Below are 17,806 nucleotides of genomic sequence, written 5' to 3' on the forward strand. Positions count from 1 at the left end.
TTCAATGAATGATGGGACTCAGAGAAGAACTAGGACTTTTTTGTTTACTTGCTTTTTTTTGAGGGGGGGAAGGCAGGGCAATTGGGGTTAAGTGACTTGCCCAAGGTCACACAGCTAGTTTTTTGTGTTAAGTGTCTGAGGACTCAGGTCCTCCTGACTCCAGGGCCAGTGCTCTATTCACTGTGCTACCTAGCCACCCCAAGAACTCAGATTTTTAAAGAATCTACATAAGGCATGGATGAATATAAAAATGACAAGGTGCTATAAGAAGAATATTCGAAGGTTCCATTGCACACTGAGATGCGGCTTTTAATGATGCCAGGTAAAACAAAAAGCAAGGTTGCTGGTTGCTTGTCTGCTTTGTTTCACTTTAGTTGTGTTGAGGAAAGGGTAAGATCAAGGAAGGGATAGTGCCCTTGCTTGGTGTGAACAGAAAGATGACAACGGATGACGGAAATAAGATAGAATGAGTCAATTTTTATTATTCTTCTGCCATGGAAAATTATCAAATACTTGAACAAAATAAAGATGGTTAACAGGAAATGAAGACAGCATGGTGGAATGAGCACTGGATTTAGTCTCGAAAGTTGACTGTAGGTCCTGGCTGTGACTTTTACCACCTGTGGGAGCTTCCCATCTCTGTGTAAAACCTGCTCTGGGCCACCTTCCCAACTCCTACTGGCAGGCTGGGTCTCCAGGGCAATAACTACATCTCCCCTTGGGGTTCTACCATTGAGCAGGAGTATTGTCAGGCTCTCCCTGAGAAGCAGGAGTATTCTAACACCATCACTCCTAAACCCCTATCAGATGTGCTCTCCTTTCCCTAGTGTCAATTAACCAGTGGATATAAATTAGCTTTCACAAAGAGATATTATAAAATACATGGGCAAGGGCAGCCAGGTAGCACAGCGAGTAAGAGCACCGGCTCCAGTGTTGAGAAGATCTGGAGATCAAATCCTGGGCTCAGACACTCAGCACCACACCCAGAAATAACTGGCCGTGTAACCTTGAGCAAGTTACTTAACCCCGATTGCTTTAAAAAAAAAAATACATGGGCAGATGGAATAGCTAGGATAAATCAAGAGTCCTGTGGGGAGGCCATTGATGGGTGGAGGAGGCCAGAGGCAGATGGTCAATAGTATACTTAAAGCAGTCTCAACGTTCAGCATGGCCCTTAGCAGATGCTGTTGAAACCTAGATGAGCAGAGGTTCCTCCCTTTCCCCCCTAGGCTCACCCCACTCCCCAGCCTGGGGAAACTCCTCTAATGCCCTAAAGCCCAACATGGTGGAGTTAGTTGAGGAGGTACAGTTGAAAGGGGTCAGCTGCTTAGGCATGGACCAGAATTGGAGGCCATGGTCCCTGATGCTGAGGGGACTGGGAGAAGGTGTCCAGTCATTCAAAGCCTTTGACTCAGTGGTGATCTCTTCCCTTCTTCTTCTGGAGGTGAGTCATGGCCGCCTTGGTTGCTTCCCAGGTCAAACTGGCTGCTGTGGCCTGGGCTCATCCACTCAGGTCAGTCACCAGGCTGTCCATGGAAGTAAAAAACACATGTAGTAGAGCCAGATGATACTTTGAGACGACTCCTGGCTAGCCCTGAGTCTTTTCCTCCTTCCTGGAGTCCCTCCCAAGTTAACTTCTGCGAGGATATTGTCATTTCACAAAGGAGTTACTCAGTCGCTCTAGCTTCCTGCAGGTCTTGGTGTCTTGGCCAATAGGTCAGTCCATTGCTGGGTGCAGTTAAGCAGGTCACTCCTCAAAACTAGCTCCACCAAACTCAGTTACTATTGCAGACACTGGTTCTTGAGAGGACTTCTGATAGCTCTTCAAAGTTCAGAATGTCATAACTTGGTCTCTTTGAGTCTATTCTGTCTCCAGATACTTTTCCACCTAAGCTTAAGGAAGAAAAAACAAAAAATGAAGCTATCATACACTCAGGGACACATGGTGGCCAAGTGCGAGACAGGACAGCCTGCTTTCTCCCTAACTAGTAAAGCACAGGGATATTCCTTACTCGTCAATGAGGAAGACAGAATCGTTTTTTTTTTTTTAATCCAAGGGAGAATTTTGATCTTTCTGTATTCAAACTCTGTCCTTGCTTTATCATTAATCTGTCAGGCTCTGAAGCCAACGAGAAAATTCATTCTCACCACAACATCATCCCAGTCATTCATGACCAGAAAATTTCTCCCCAAGCCTCCGTATATTGGGCTGGAACCATGCAGGAAATATTGTGCAGCCTCTGAATGGCTCATCAAGAAGGACAAACCCATGAATATACTAAGGACTGGGTCCTCATTGGCCAGTCTCCCATTACATTTGTAAAATGAGGAAGATGGAGTGGATGAAATTAAAGGTTCCTTCCAGTTCTAAAACCCAACCATCTCCCAGGGAATGATTCATGAAAGGAGGACAAGCAAGCCAACTGTCCCATTCTAGTCGCCTCTCCTGCTTCAGTCTCCACCCAAGAACCATGTCATCATTGTTCCCAAGTCATATCTGCCTCCCAACTCTTGTGCTGCTGTCTGTAAGGCCATGAAATGGGCTTGTAGACAGAAGAAAGGGAAAGACAAAACTTTAAAATGTTATCATTGAATTTTAACTCCCAAGGAGAATAAAAAGGGCAGGGAATTGAGGGGACATAATTCTATTAATCCTTCATGTCCCATGAGACTTCATTCATTCCCCCGTGGAAGCAAGAACCTTTTAAGAGAGGGCCTGAGCCATCAGAGCTCAGCTCATCTTTCCTTTAGATGAAATAATGTTAGGATACAGACTCATAGAATTAGCTGGAAATTTAGTTTTTTTTAAGTTCTGTGTCTTTCACCTTCAGGATAACCTTGTTTCAGTCTACTCTCATCACTGGACCACTCCTTGATGAGCTTTTGTGCATGATTAATTAGCTCTCTGGAGTGGAGGTTGCTCTCTGGAGTGCCTTGTATCTCCTTCTGACTAATCTGCAAGCCCGCCCCGCGTCTTGGAGCAGCTCCCCCATTAGTCTGCCCCCTTGTCCTCATGCTTGAAATCTGCTCCATCGACTATCCCCCTCCCCCTGATTGTGCATCGCTACCCACACAGGCCTGTAGCCTAATCCTGATGCTGAAGGGATCACTGCGCAGTCTGAAAAGCATTGGGTTTAGTCACAGGATCTGGGTTCAAATTTAAGCCTTGCTAATTATTATCCAGGGGAACTGGAAGTCACTTAACCTATCTGGGCCTCAGTTTCCTGATCTGTAAATAAGGGAGTTAGACTAAATAGGCCCCTTCCAGTGCTAAATCTATGACCCTGTGACCCAGCAATCCGCTCTTCTTGATGTCACCTTTACTTTACTTTCTCATCTTTTTAAAGCTAATCGTATTAAAGGGTAGGGGGAACATAAAGAATGGAGATGTCGAATGTTCATTTGGAAAGCAGCACAGCACAGCAGAAGAGAAAAAAAATATAGGGGTTCAGATTCAAAAGACCGAGGTTTGAGAACTGACTGCCGTTTTACTATCTGAATGATCTTAGGTAATATGGAGCTCAATTTCTTTGTCCTTTTTAAAAAAAGAAAAACTTGGATTAGATGATCCCAAAGGTCCCTTTCATTCTACATTCTGTGAGTGTGGTGGGCAAGCCACTTATCCCCATTTTACAGACCAGGAAAACAGTTTCCAATAGTTTAATGATATTTTCACCATCGTCCTCACTGGACTTTTGTGAGTAAAGTGCTCTACAGACTGTTATTTGAATGTGAGATATATTTACTATCATTCTTGTTCATTCTCATTTTATTGTTGTTTATTATTATTATTCAGTTTTCGTTAGACCTGCTATACAATGTAAGCATGTCAATGAATTGCACAGTTATGGCAGATGGGATTTACACTGTCCTAGGGGGAATGGAAAAGAGAATGTGTCCTGTCCTAAAACCTTGCTATGGGGTGGGTGCCCGCCTAGTGGAGATGGCAGAAGGGATCAGTGTTCTTCACCTTAATCTCAATCTGACACCAAGAGTTTAGTTGCCATCCATTCACTCCTCTGCGCAAGAGAGGCCCAGGTCCTAGATGCAGATGCATTGGTTTAACTAATGCCCCAAACATCCACAGTCACTGGTCAAAGCTCCTTCTCCCTTGAGAAACACTTCCCCAAGTAGGTGCCAGGCCACTACCTCCTCACCCGGGAAAAGACCCTGGGGCTCTCCAGGAAACCTGAAAGTGGTTCAGGAAGCCAAACACGGAAGTTGTGGCTATTTGTGTTTCCATCCCCTCTCCACCCTGCACCCCCACCCCCAGAATCTGGAGTGGCAAGAGAAGGTTTGGGGGAGGAGAACAGGGCCCCAGTAGAGGGAACAATGAAGGAAGGTGGGGAAAGGAAACTCCATGCCAAGTGAGCCACTAATTAGGTAGCCCAGCTGCCAGTGAAGAATGGTGTGCAAACCAGACAGTGAATCATGCCTGTTGCTTTACCCAAAACTGGAGAGTTCAGGCAGGTCTTCTGGTTTCCTGGGCCCAGCCTGAGCTTGAAGAATTCTGTTCTTTAAAAAAAATGTAGCCCAGCAAGGAAACTGGATACAAGCTAGGGCTTTCTATGACTCTCTTCTGCTCACCCCAAGTAGAATATCTTTCACTCTTCTGTTCACTCTCAGTACACCCCCCTACCCCTGACACAGCCAGTTGGTGTGGAACAGGAAATCCCACTAGCCTCCAGGAGATGGGAGTGGACCAAGTCTCTTGCCTATCTGGTAACACTGAAGAATAAAAGCCAAGAAGGGTTTCTGGGCAGCAGGAAGGAATCCAATGGAGGGCACAGGATGCATGAACCTTCTGCAAGGGAGAGAAGGCACACAGGCTGCCTCTTTCAGCTTAGGAAGACCCATCTGGGAAAGGTAGGCATATTCACAGGGCAAGGGGCACCCTGACATGTCAGCTGCCAGTCTGGGCCCAGCAAGCTCCAGCTCAACAGAACAGTTACATGAAAGGTGTATGTGCAGGAAGCTTGAGACAAGCCCTGGCCAACCTCCTGTCCCTAACCCTCTCCATATGTTGGCCCTTAATGGTATAATCACACCCTCCAAACCTGCTTAACAGGTTCCTACTGACCTAGGCCCCACCCAGCCTGGGCCCCTGAGGCAGGTTAAGGAGGAGCAGAACCTGGAAGGCTGAAAACATCAATTATCTCTGCAGTTGGCCTGTCTTTGCCTCCCCACCTGTCAATTACTGAACTCTGGGCCAGCTTTCAAGGACCTCTGAAAGTGGTGCTTTATGGCAATCCCCTTTGCCATCCCTAACCCTTAGTTGAGTTAAGAGGCCCCAGTTCCTTCCACACTAAGTTCCCTGAAAGGGCTCTCCCCGGGGTACTTAGAGACAAAGTCTAATTCCCCCAGGGGATGTAAACCCCAATCTTTCAAAGTCCCAGGAAGCCAACTTCTCCTTTCCTCCTCCCATCTCCTTCCTTTCTGCTCACAGCAACTGAGCCAAGTCTTGGGGACCCTTCTCTGTATAATCTACCCTCACAACTGGAAAGGGAGGACCAATCCATCAGCCAACAAGTATTTATTAAGTGATTACTGTATGCCAGACACTGTGGACACACATGCACACGCAAATACACACACACACACACACACAAAACAATTCTTGTCTTCATGAAGCTTGCACTATATCAAGGAGGATAAAGGAGTTATCAAAAAACCATGAAAAATAAATGACGGCCTCACCCAGTACAGTGTGAAACTTTAACAGCCCAGATCTAATGGAAAAGGGGATCTCAGAAGCCAATGGGTCCCTCATTTTGCAGAATAAGAAACACAAGCCCAGACTTATTATGTGATGGGAAGTGGTCCCTGGGGTAGTGAGCATCAGAAGCAGGATTATTCTTCATATTCTCCAACTCCAGAGACAGGATTGTGTCCACTCTTCCGAATGTCCTGAGTTCCATCACTCCTGCTGATGAGTGTTTGACCTGGGGAAGCCGGGCAGGGAAAAAGAAGAAGGGGTGAGTGGGGGACGACAGTGGAGGGAAGAAGAGGAAGAAAAAGGAAGAACAGCTGCATGGGGTGAAAAGTTATAATGTGGTTGGAGGTGAAGAGTGCAGATGGGTCCCTGCCCAATGCATCTAGGAAAGTTTTCATGAGTGTGTCTGGGACTTAAGAATGTTGGAAAACGAGTCTGAAGGGCAAAGTGCCCGATCTAGCTTGAGCATTCTCTTCAGCTCAGCTTGAGGGTCAATACTAACCCCTTTCAATCCTCAGTCATACAATTTAGTGTTGGAAAGGACCCTAGAGAAAGTTAATTAATATTTTTACAGATGAGGCAACTGAGGAATAAGGAGAAAGGACCTGCCTAGGGACTCTTTCTGCCCTCTGTGCCTCACCCCAACCCCCCAAACTAGTCTCAGAGGGGAGGGGCAAACTCACTGACCCCCAGAGCCAGCATCTCTCACTTCCTCTTGCAGTTTGGGGACTGTGTGAAGGAGGAATTGCAGGGTAGATTCCTCAGAGAGTACTCCTTGGGAAGCTTCAGGCTTATGGAGGAGTATTCATGCCAGCGACCCAGCTCAGCCCAAGCTGCTGTGTATGCTGAAACCTAGCTTGACTTTTCTTTCTATTTTCACTTAGCATGGAAATTACTTAGAATTGACATGGGATATTCTAAGGGGTCCAACTGACTGATTCAATAAAGTAGCTGGTGTTCCTGAATTGTTACAGTTGTTTTATCTTACCTCTATAAAGCCCCTTTCAGGATACAACAGGAGAAATACATCTGATTTTTCATGTTTTTTTAAATGAGCTATACACTTCCTTTTTTCTTCTTTCTCAAAGAAACTAAACCACAGGTTTCTATTCATCAAGTCCTAGGAGATGGAATAAAGCTGGTCAGTAATTCCAGACAATGCACAATATCGGGCTTATTGGTGAGTGAGTATACAAACGCACCGACGCATCAGTGGGTTGTGTTAGCCTATGTTGAAGGAGGGAAAAGGCAATAGGCATTTTGTAGCATCTACTATGTGCCAGGCATTGTGTGAAGCACTTTACAAATGTGTCATTTGATCCTTATAACAAACCCTGGAGGGAGGTGTGATTGTTGTCGCCATTTTCCAGTACAGGAAAATGAGGCAGACAGAGGGTAAGTCAAGGCTAAGTCACTTGCTCAAGGGAGCTAGTAAATGTCTGAGGCTAGATTTGAACCCAGTGCTCTCTATCCAATGTGTCTGCCTAGTTGACCAGTGTGTCGGTGTATATATAAATGGGTCAGTGTTTATGAGTTTGCCAGTGTATGAGTACGCCAGCATGGGTAAGAATGCACTATACCAGCATGCCAATGTGTGAGTGATCCAATATGAACAAACCATTGCACAAGCATCCTAGTATACAAGTGTGCAAATGCATGAAAATTTCCCAGGGTATGAGTGGCAGTATATGTAACAGGGCAGCATGCGAGTAACCCATTGTAAATGGCAGCAGGTGTTTATGTCAGTGTGCAAATGTACCTCAGTGTGGGAGTGCCCTCTGTGTGAGTATGAAAAAGTAACTGTGTCCCAGGGTGAATGTGGCAGTGTGTGAATGTGCCAATGAGTGAGCATAAGAATTTGTATTAGTATGCCAATGTGTATGAATGTGCTTTGTGCAAATATGCAAGTGTCTATTGATGGAAGAGTGTAATGAGAGTGCCTGTGTGACAGAATATAATCAGAATGCCATAGAAGATAAATCAACTGATTGACCTGATCCGCTATATTATGTGAGTTATTTTCATTATTATTACCTTGTTTCTAGATAGATACACACAGAGACTTCGAGCCTTGGCCATTGAAGTTCTGATACCACTCCTCCGTTATACTGTTGAGTAATCCTGCATTCAGGGCTTCTTTCCTCCCTGTCTCCCAGCTCCATGATGGATGCTTCAAGGGATGAGCCTAGCCTAGGGGAGCACAGTCCATAGTCTAAAGAAGAAAGCCAGTCTCTCACTGTGTATCAGCTAGCAACAAAAGTCCAAGCATGTGTTATATCTATGAAGTGCTAGGGGAAGCTGGAAAGATGGCAGAATAGTGTGGGCTGGGGCAGTGTGATGGCAAGCACAGAAGTAATTCACACCTTGTTTCAGCTAATGAATTAACATCTTGCTTCAGTTCAAGTTTCTTTTGAGCCTTGTATCAAGTCTGTTAAGAAACAGAACGTGTGGGGCAGCTAGGTGGTGCAGTGAATATAGCACCAGACCTGGAATCAGGAGGACCTGAGTTCAAATCTGGCCTCAGACACATAACACTTACCAGCCATGTGACCTTGGGAAAGTCACTTAATCCCAACTGCCCTGCCCTCCCCCCTCCAAAAATAAAAAAATAAGTAAATGCTTTTCTTTCTTTCTTTAGTGAGGTGGGGAATGGAAGGGAGAAAAATATATTTTTATTAACTAAAAACACCATTAAAATAGGTGGAGGGGGTACTTTAGATGTGGGATGTTGCATGCACTTTCAGACAAGATCACTATATTGTTAGTTTTGTTTAATTGCTTTATTTTTTGCAGGAGACTTTTTGACAGAAAGAGAATAATCTGCAAATGTTTGTAAGCAAACTAAAAAATCTCAATAAATTTTTTAAAGGTTAAAAAAATGCCAAATTTTATCCACATCTTAAAGGGAAATAAATGAGTTTAAGAACCTATTTCATTCATTCATTATTTTATCCATTCCATTTCTTCACTCATTTCTCAATTCATTCATCTAACCAATATTTCCTTGAGTCTGGGGGTGACAATACCAAAAAGCTGAAGGGACCCTGTGAAAACTCCAGTCTAACTCTCATAGTATTATTATTTCTGAATTTATGCTAATCACAAGCAGAAAGGTCACTTATAGGGCACACAAGCTCAGCTCCCTGAAGCAAGCCCTTCCTCCTCCTTCCAGCCACAACTCCTTCTCACCTTCTCTCTGCTACCATTCCAAGGATATAAAGGTCTAGCTCAACTACAGACCTAAACAATCTTGCTAAAACAGAGGTTCTTAATCTGGGGTACAAGGATCACCAAGTGTAGACCATAAATTTGGATAGGAAAAAAAATTACATCTTTATTCTTGCTAAACTAATTAAAACTTAGCATTTCCCTTAATTATGCTTATTTTTAAAGAGAGAGTGAAAGAAAATATTATTCACAGAAGGTCCAGACTGGCAGAGGGTACTATGACCAAAAAAAAGTTAAGAACCCCTACTCTAAAACTAATCCCTAGCTTTTAAAGGATCCCACACATGCACACACGAATTCACACATGCACAATCAATCAATAAACATTTATTAAAAGCCTTCAATATGCCAGGTATTGTGCTAAGTGCTGGGGATACAAAAAAAAAAGGCAAAACTGCCTTCATGGATCTTACAATCTAATGCAAACTATATATATATATATATATATATACATGTACATATATACATACACATATATACATATACATATATATATCAAGATATATTCAAGATAAATGGAAAATAATTAAAGGAGAAAAAACACTGGAATTAAGAAGAGTTAGGGAAGACTTATATACACATACACACACACACACCGGCTTCCACTGGCACTTGGGAAAGTAATGCAATAAATAGATTGCTGCTTTGTAAATGAAGAAACAGACTCAGCACTTTCATTACCCAGGTGACCGTGGGCAAGTCAACTCCCCTCTCTGGGCCTCAGTTGGTAAAATAAGGAGCTTGGATAAATGCTCTCTGAGGTCTCTTCTAGCTGGTCTATAGTTCTCTAGCTTTGAAACTCAGCCACCAAAGATGTTATTCTGAATTTAAGAGCAGAAGGGAAGTGCCCAGAGCCATGAACAGAAACACCTAAGTAGGCCACAGTAGCAAAGGACTGAGACTTTGGCACCCCAGCAGCACCAAGACCCATCCCAGCCTGGATTCAAATTTCTCAAACGTGGCGCTTCTCTTCCAAATCAGAGGGCGAGTGAGGACGGGTGTTTGAAAGGCAGAGGTGTGGAGCTGCAAATGGCCAGAATGGCTGCAGATTGAAGGCCTCTGGCATGATTGTGCTGTTATTAGCCCAGCTGGAGGAAGTATCATCCAGCCTCTCAGATTTTAAAATCATTTCTGTTAGCCTGGTCACAACACTCAAAAAAAGACTGGCTCAGGAACTAGCAGCCATGGGAGGTCCAGCGTATCTTGGACTCCCTTTCCCTAGCTGAGCTGTAGATGGTTTGGGGCAGAGGTCCATGAACTGGAGAAGCCACCAATTTGCTTTATACCTTTCATTTTGGAAGAGAGTCTTCTTGTCTGGGAAGTCAAATTGAACAAACCTCCGTTCTGCCATTCTGTCCATCCCATTGAAGGCAGGAAATGCCCCAAAGAGGAACTACTGGGATTTAATCTTGTCTCTCTGCCTTCTTCTACCCCCATATTCCTCCCCACTCCCATTCCAGGCCCAATTCAAGTCATCTTTATGAACATTTCTTAAAGCCTACTATCTATGTTTAAGACTAGACCGGGAAAGATAGAAAGATGAATAAAATTGAGCCCCTACTCTCCAAGTATTTATAATCAAGCAGGGAAAAAAACAGAGACAACTTAATTATAGATGAAATATACATGTAAATGGATAGATAGATAACTGTAGAAAGAGAGAGAAAAGTTTCATCTTTCAAAGGACTTTGTATATATTACCTAAGCATTTGATCCTCAGCCCAATCCTTTTACCCCAGGAGCTGCAGAAGAGCAGTAGCTTTAGAATCAAAGATCTGGGTTCAAATCCTGGCTCTGATGCTTAGAGTTTTGAGTGCCCAAACAGCTCATTCACTCTCTGTGAGCCTCAGCTTTTCCTATCTGTAAAGTGGGAGTAATAATATTCTTAATATCTACCTCACAGACTTGTTACGCAAATGGCATTTGGCAAACCTTGGCACATTATAGAAGTAGGAGTTATGAGATCACAATCTTACTCCCATGATGCATTTCACACAGCACCAACCAGAACTCCATTGGGACAGCCACTCTCCACCATTTCTGCCTTCTTCCAAGACCAGGCTTGTGCACCCTCCAGTGGGGCCCATACCTCTGATTCTCCTTCCCAATGGAGTTTTGTTCCACTGGATTGGGAATCTAGTAGTGCCCAAACTAGGTTGTCTATTCTGTTTGTCTCAAAAGAAGTCAAGATTCAGAGAAACACCAGCCAATACAAAGACTCCTGGCAAGCTCAAGTAATCACCTTGGAGGGTCTTGGTCTAAATGAAGGTTCAAAATTCACCCAAGCCCTGCCTCTCCTCCCCTTACAAGGATCCTCCTCCCTTACACATGTGTTCCTCTGAAGGATAGGAAGAGATTCATAGGATCATAAGTTTTAGAACTTGAAAGCATGTTGGAGATGACAGGATCTCTGCAGAGAGATAAAACTCACAGATTTAGAGCTAGAAGTAACCTTGAAGTCATTCAGTCCAAACCCATCATTTTCTACATGAGGAAACTGGAGCTCAGAGAACAGCAATTGAATCCGATGAATTGCCCAAAGTGACACAGATCAGAAGCATCAACATTTAGTCTGATCCCCTTTTTCAGAGAAAGAAGCAGGGGCCCCCAAAAGTTTAGCCAACCTGACCATGGTCAGCCAAGGAGAAAGCAGAGCAGCTATTGGAATCCGAGTCCTCTGACTGCAAACCCACTGCTCTGGCCGCTGCAAAATTTTGTACTTACCAGAGGAAGGGGAATATATTTTTTTGAATATTTTTTGTTCAGAGCCAAACGTTATCCTCATATGTATTGTCATCACCCAGCTCATTCTTGATATTTTCTATTAGTCTCTGTCTTTTCCTCTTTCTGTCTTTCTCTCCCCTACCCATTTGATTATTCTCAGCTCTCCCCAGGGAGATTTCCTATTAGTTTTGCGCACACACACACACACACACAATGACAACTTGAGTTCATTTAGGTCTCCACTTGCCTGTTGTTAAATGGGTTGTTAATTCAATAAGCATTTATTGAACACCTACTATGCACAGTGTTGGAGATGGAAATAACAGCAACAAAAATCTTTACGTCCTAGGGAGAGAGTGACATGCACTGACATTAAGAAAGACAAAATAGATATAAGATGACTGCAACGTGGTTGTGTGGGGCAAAAGACAAGGCTCTGGCTGTTTTGGGGGAATAAGTAAAGGACTCCTGCAAGAGGTGGCACTTGAGCTGAGCCCTGGAGGGAGCTGGGGATTCCAAGAGACAGAAATGAAGGGGAATCTAATTATTCTTTCCTTGCTTTGAGAAGAGACAAGTCTATTCTTTCTTCAGCAGCCTTTGGAGCATTCCCAGGTGAGTTCTGACATCATTGACATGGCATTTTCATGAAGATGAAATGTTTTCTCAAATCCCAATTTCTCCATGGAAACATTGTTCTTACAAAGTTACAAGACCATTGCAATCTGTAGTGTGCTACAGTCAACAGAGTGCCGAATTCAGACAGAGATCATTTACTTTCTCTCTCTCTCTCTGTCTCTCTCTGTCTCTCTCTCTCTCTGTCTCTCTCCTGATTCTTTTTCTTTCTCTTTCTCTCTGTGCATCTCTCTGTCTCCTGTCTCTGTCTCTCTCCTTCTTTCTCTAACTCTGTCTCTCTCTTCTCTGTCTGTCTCTTCTCTCTCTTCTCTGTCATCTATCTCTTTTTCTTTCACTGTCTCTCTATGTATCACTCTGTCTCTCCTGGCCATGTCTGTCTGTCTGTCTGTCTGTCTGTCTGTCTGTCTGTCTGTCTGTCTGTCTGTCTGTCTCTCTCTCTCTCTCTCTCTCTCTCTCTCTCTCGCACACACACACACACACACACACACACACACACACACTGATTCATTAGACTTCCTTTTTGGTTTCTGACTAGGTTTAGCATGAAGAGTGATGGGCTTGGCACTGAAAGCCCTGGTTCAGATCCTACCTCTCACTTTCTGGCTCAGCACTTAACCTTTATGGCCTCCTCAGCACAGCCAAATTTGCCTTTTTACAGCTTCTCGTATATTGCAATTTATCTCCCATTTCTGTGTCTTTGTACCCAGCTCTCTCCAATGCCTGCAATGAGCTTCCACTTCCCCCTTTGTATCCTAAAATCCCTGGTTTCCTTTAACTCAGTTTAAAGGCCATTTCCTACATGAAGCCTCTACTGATCTCCCAAGCTACTAGTGCCACCCGTACCTCAATGGATGAAGGGATGAATAAACAAATGAATAGATGGATAGATAGATAAATGGATGTATAGATGAATGATTAAACAGATAAGCCTAACATGTATTCATTTTTGTATATATATATGTATATTACATATATATATTCTATTGCATATACACACAGACATAGACACACACACACACACACCATAGAATGTAAGCTCCTTGAGGGTAAGGACACTCACTTCTTTCTCTGTACCCCTAGCACCTAGCATGTTTTCTGGAACATAGTAGGTATTTAATTAATATTTGTTGATTGAATGATTGATTGATGATCTTACCCTTCCTACTGACTTCTAGAACACCACATCAAGTAGTTCCAAACTTTTTGGCTCACAGGACTCCTTGAGGACTCCCTATTGCAACCACTTCCACCTTCCCCCCAAAATTTGGTTCTCTGGCCAGGAGTGACCCCCCCCTTAAACACCCACTACATGCTGTACCATCTATCAGCCCTTATCACATTCTGCCTTACATCACAGGCATATAGGTCCATGGCTTACCTCCCTGACAGACTATGAGGCCCCGGAAGGCAGGAAGGAAGGAAGGCAGGAAGGCAGGAGGGAAGAAGGGAGGGAGGGAAGAAAGGAAGGAAGGAAGGAGGGAGGGAAGGAAGGAAAGAAGAAATTAAGGAAGGAAGGAAGGAATAAAAGAATCATCTACCATGTGCCAGGTAATAGGACTACAGAAAACAAAACTGAAACAGTCCCTGCTCTCAAGACGCTTAACATTCTTTGGGGGACATAGCATGTGGAGGGCAGCTAGGTGTGGCAATAGATAGAGTATGGGACTGGGAGTCAGGCAGGCATGAATTCAAATCTAGCCTCAAATGTGTGACCCTGGTCAAGTCATTTAACCTCCCTGTGTCTCAGTTTCCTTTTCTGTAAAATGGGGATAATAATAATACCTACTCTCATAGAGTTGTTGTGAGGATCAAATAAGACCTTTTTAAATTACTTTGTAAAATGTATAGAGCTATATAAATGTGACCTATTATTATTATTTTCATTATTATACATATAAATATATACAAAATAAATACAAGATAATTTTGTAGGAGGAAATTCTCGCAGCTGAGGGGATCTGGAAAGACCTCACACATAGGAGATGGCATTTGGAAACTAGAAATTCTAATACGCTGGTGTAAGTAGGAAATGCATCCTAGACATGGGAGATAGCTTGTGAACTGACATGGAAATGGAAAGTGGAATGCCATATTTTAGCTGGACTTAAGACTATATGAGGATCAATGAATAGAGCACCGGCCCTACCTGAGCTCAAATCTGGCCTCAGACACTTAACACAAAAACTAGCCGTGTGACCTTGGGCAAGTCACTTAACCCCAATTGCCCTCCAAAAAGCAAAAAAAAAAAAAAAGACTATATAAGGAGGAAAGATATATAACCAACCTGGGAAAAAGAATAAGTTAGATCCTATCTATGAAGGATGACAAATATTTGATTATAGAGATAACAGTGATTCCTTGGAGTTTACTGAGTGAGCAAGTGACATACAAAGTTCTGTGTTTTAGGAATGTCAATTTGACAGCTGTGTGGAGGGTAGATTTGAGAGGGTAGAAACTTGAGGGAGAAAGACAAAATAGAAGGTATTGAAGTAGAATGAGAGGTAATAAGGCCCTGAAGAAGGATGAGGTCTGTGTGAGTGGAGAAAAGGGGATAGATGTGAGAGTTCTTTTGGAGTCTGCAAGACTTGACAAGTGTTTGGATACATAGGGTGAGGGAGAGGGAGAAGTTGAGAATGATCCCAGTATTATAATAGTGGATGACTAGAGGGATGGTGATATCCTCAACAGAAACAAGGAAGTCCAGGAGATGGGTAGGTTTGGAAAGAAAGATCATGGGCTCTGTTTTGGACCTGTTGAGATTGAGACGCTTCCCAAACATCTATGTTCAAAAAAGCAGCTCATAATGTGAGCCTGTAGCTCAGGACCCAGACTAGGACTCAACAGATATATCTGATAACCATCTGCATGGATATAACAATTAATTCCATGGAAAAAATCACCAAGAGAGCCCTAATCTCAGAAGGCATCAGAATTATTCCTATCACCTTTCTTGACATAGACTTTCATGAAAATGCAAATGTTCCACATAGAAAATAGAAGAAAAAATAGCCCGTGGTCTGTATTTTTCTCATTAGATGCACTGTCTGATTTCTTTGAGGCCACAAGCCCAAGGGCTAATGATTGTTTCCATAGCTGTAGGAAGGCGTACTCCAGTGGCCCGAAAGAGTTAATACAGTTTCCCAAGTACCTCCCATACCCTTTTATGGGAACTGACTCATGAAAATCATTCCTTACTTTCAGGGCCCCTCTCATACTGGTCCTCAGAGGCCCTGACTCAAGGAGTTTTTATATTTCCCCTGGTTTTGTCCAAGGTCTGTCTAGCCCAAAAAGTTGAAAAGATTTCATAGTTTATGCTTGCAGGCTCAGGACAAGTCACCGGGACAGGGCTCCCTGTCTAGGCAGTCCAGAGCCCATTCTCCTTATCATCCTGTCCTAAGAAAACTCCAACACTGGGCTTGAGTCTCAAACCAAACTGCCCTCCCTCAAACCCAGAGTCTACATAGCAATTGGAAAGGTTGATGGTAACTGCTGAAGCTGCCCTAGCATTTCAGAAAGCTCAAAGCACGGGGGTGGGGAACAGAGGATGAGAGAGGGTACTGAACACCAATCAGCTTAGATCGTATTCTCCCCTGCAGAAACTGAGGCCTCCGCAAGCTTGGGGTGAAAGTGTTTACATGCTAATCAAGCCCCCACTTTGCTCCAGGCTTCCCAGGGAGGGGGAGGAGAATAAGGGTGGGGCAGAGTCACTTTTGCTGTAAGTGTACACTGAGAATTTTCGAACCCTTAGCCAGGGAGCCAAAGGACCTAGACTCCTTGGCATAATTTGACTACGGTGGTGTAAAAGTATAAAGGAAAGAATCCTGGACCAGTAGGAGACCAGACCGGTTCTTGTCCTAGCAGGGTCCCCTTGGGCCAAGTAACTCTATGCCTCAGAAAACATCTCGTTCAATCCTTAGTTTTACATATCCTTATATGTAATATATCCTTATATAATATATAATATCCTTAATTTGATAGATTAAACTAAGGTCTTTCCAACATTGAAACCACATAAAAGAGCATCAATCTATGAGTGCTGGTTGGAGATGAGGAGGGGGTAGTTTTGCAAGGTTGGTATAGGCTGCCTCTCCCCAGGTTCCACAAAGAATCCCAAATATCACCTGATCCTCATAATGCCCCAAGTTTTGCAAAGCACTTCACAGATATCGTCTCGCTGGGCCTTGCTGCAGCCCTACAAAGTGATTACTTTGGGGATTTTTGTTCCCATTTTACAGATGAGGAAAGTAAGACTCAGAGGTAAGTAATTTAGGAGTCACAAAGCTAGTAGGTGTCATCTTCAAACCCAGGTCATCTTGACTCCAAGTTCAGAGCTCTGTCTGCCAAAACCAGTTCCAAGGTTAGCTTTCTAGCCCATTATAACCGGCAGCCGCTCATGAGACAGCCCCAAGTCTCCTGCTGTTGATCAGACCATCCACCAGTAGAAGGGATTTCTTGTTGGACACACTGGTCTCTGAGGTCTAATCTAGCATTTGGTTCTGTGTTTCTGGGATGAAGTTTACCAAGTCTGGGGGCTGGACACAATGAGAAAGGGGAGGAGGAGAAGGAACACGAGGAGGCTGGGGATATCGGCTTCTTGCCACTGATGTCTCTTGCTACGGCACTGGCAGCACTAAGCCCAGATCCAGCATGCCTGGAGAGCCTGCCGGCTGGCAGAAACCCAGCTCCTGGGTGTAGTGGGTGGCATCACAGGGTGGAAACTGGTACACCGTAAGGGAGGGGGTGCCATAATGGGTGTACAGCTGGGTGGGGGAGGGCAATAAAACCTTAATTAGAAGGGGAGAGCAGCACATCCTTGGGAGGGAGGAGGGAGGCCTCCTTTGCTGGCAGCCTGAGCCTGGGGGGCTGGGACTCCGACTGGGGCTGAGTTGATCTGTTGAATTCACTGGGGAGCCCGGCCCCAAGGCTTTGGGCAAAGCCCAGCCACAGGGAGCGGAGCCCTTCTGGGTAATTTATTCATCCGAAAATTGGGGTTTCTCACTTCTGCCTAATTAGCAAGCTTCTTACCAATATTAGCATACAAGGAAGTTTTCTCCCTTGCAGCGGTTTGTGCTGGTCTATGCTGCTTAACCGCCCCCCACCCCCACTCCACCCTCTGAATCGTTCTCAAAAAAAAAACTTCCCCAAAGGATTTAGCAATCCGAAGAGCCCTGGTTGGGGGACAGAGGGGGGATACAGCCCAAACAGAGAGGCAGAAACAGACACAGAAAGACAGAGAGAGTCAGAGAGACAAAGAGACAGAGAGAAAGGAGAGGGAGACAGAGAGACAGAAAGACAGAGAGAAACAGAGACACAGAGAGAGAGACAGAGAGAGAGAGAGAGAGAGAGACAGAGAGACAGAGAGACAGAGAGACAGAGAGAGAGACAGAGAGACAGAGAGAGACAGAGACAGAGACAGAGAGAGACAGAGAGACAGATAGACAGAGAGAGAGAGACAGAGAGCGACAGAGAGAGAGAGAGAGAGAGAGAGAGAGAGAGAGAGAGAGAGAG

At 44.2% G+C, this 17,806-nt stretch overlaps 1 protein-coding gene across 9 annotated transcripts in view; it reads right to left on the reverse strand.

Moving 5' to 3' along the window:
• Positions 1–457: 457 nt before the first annotated feature.
• Positions 458–17,806, reverse strand: part of MAFB (MAF bZIP transcription factor B) — a 63,970-nt gene continuing 46,621 nt past the window's right edge. For 4 of the 9 annotated variants that reach the window (XR_011163448.1, XM_069063572.1, XM_069063567.1 and 1 more), the window contains one exon: positions 458–1,888. Coding sequence is in view for 5 of the 9 variants with exons in the window: in XM_069063567.1 (XP_068919668.1) it covers positions 1,776–1,888 (113 nt within the window). In the remaining 4 variants the exon portion in view is untranslated. Of the gene's footprint in view, positions 1,894–5,697; positions 5,943–6,699; positions 6,834–17,806 lie in introns of those variants that run through there. The other 5 variants (XR_011163445.1, XR_011163446.1, XM_069063571.1 and 2 more) reach the window with 5 other exon arrangements.

This window comes from Petaurus breviceps, unplaced genomic scaffold, assembly GCF_028583685.1.
Source record: "Petaurus breviceps papuanus isolate PSGF00001 unplaced genomic scaffold, PetGlider_PUasm1.0 90591, whole genome shotgun sequence".
Lineage (NCBI taxonomy): Eukaryota > Metazoa > Chordata > Mammalia > Diprotodontia > Petauridae > Petaurus > Petaurus breviceps.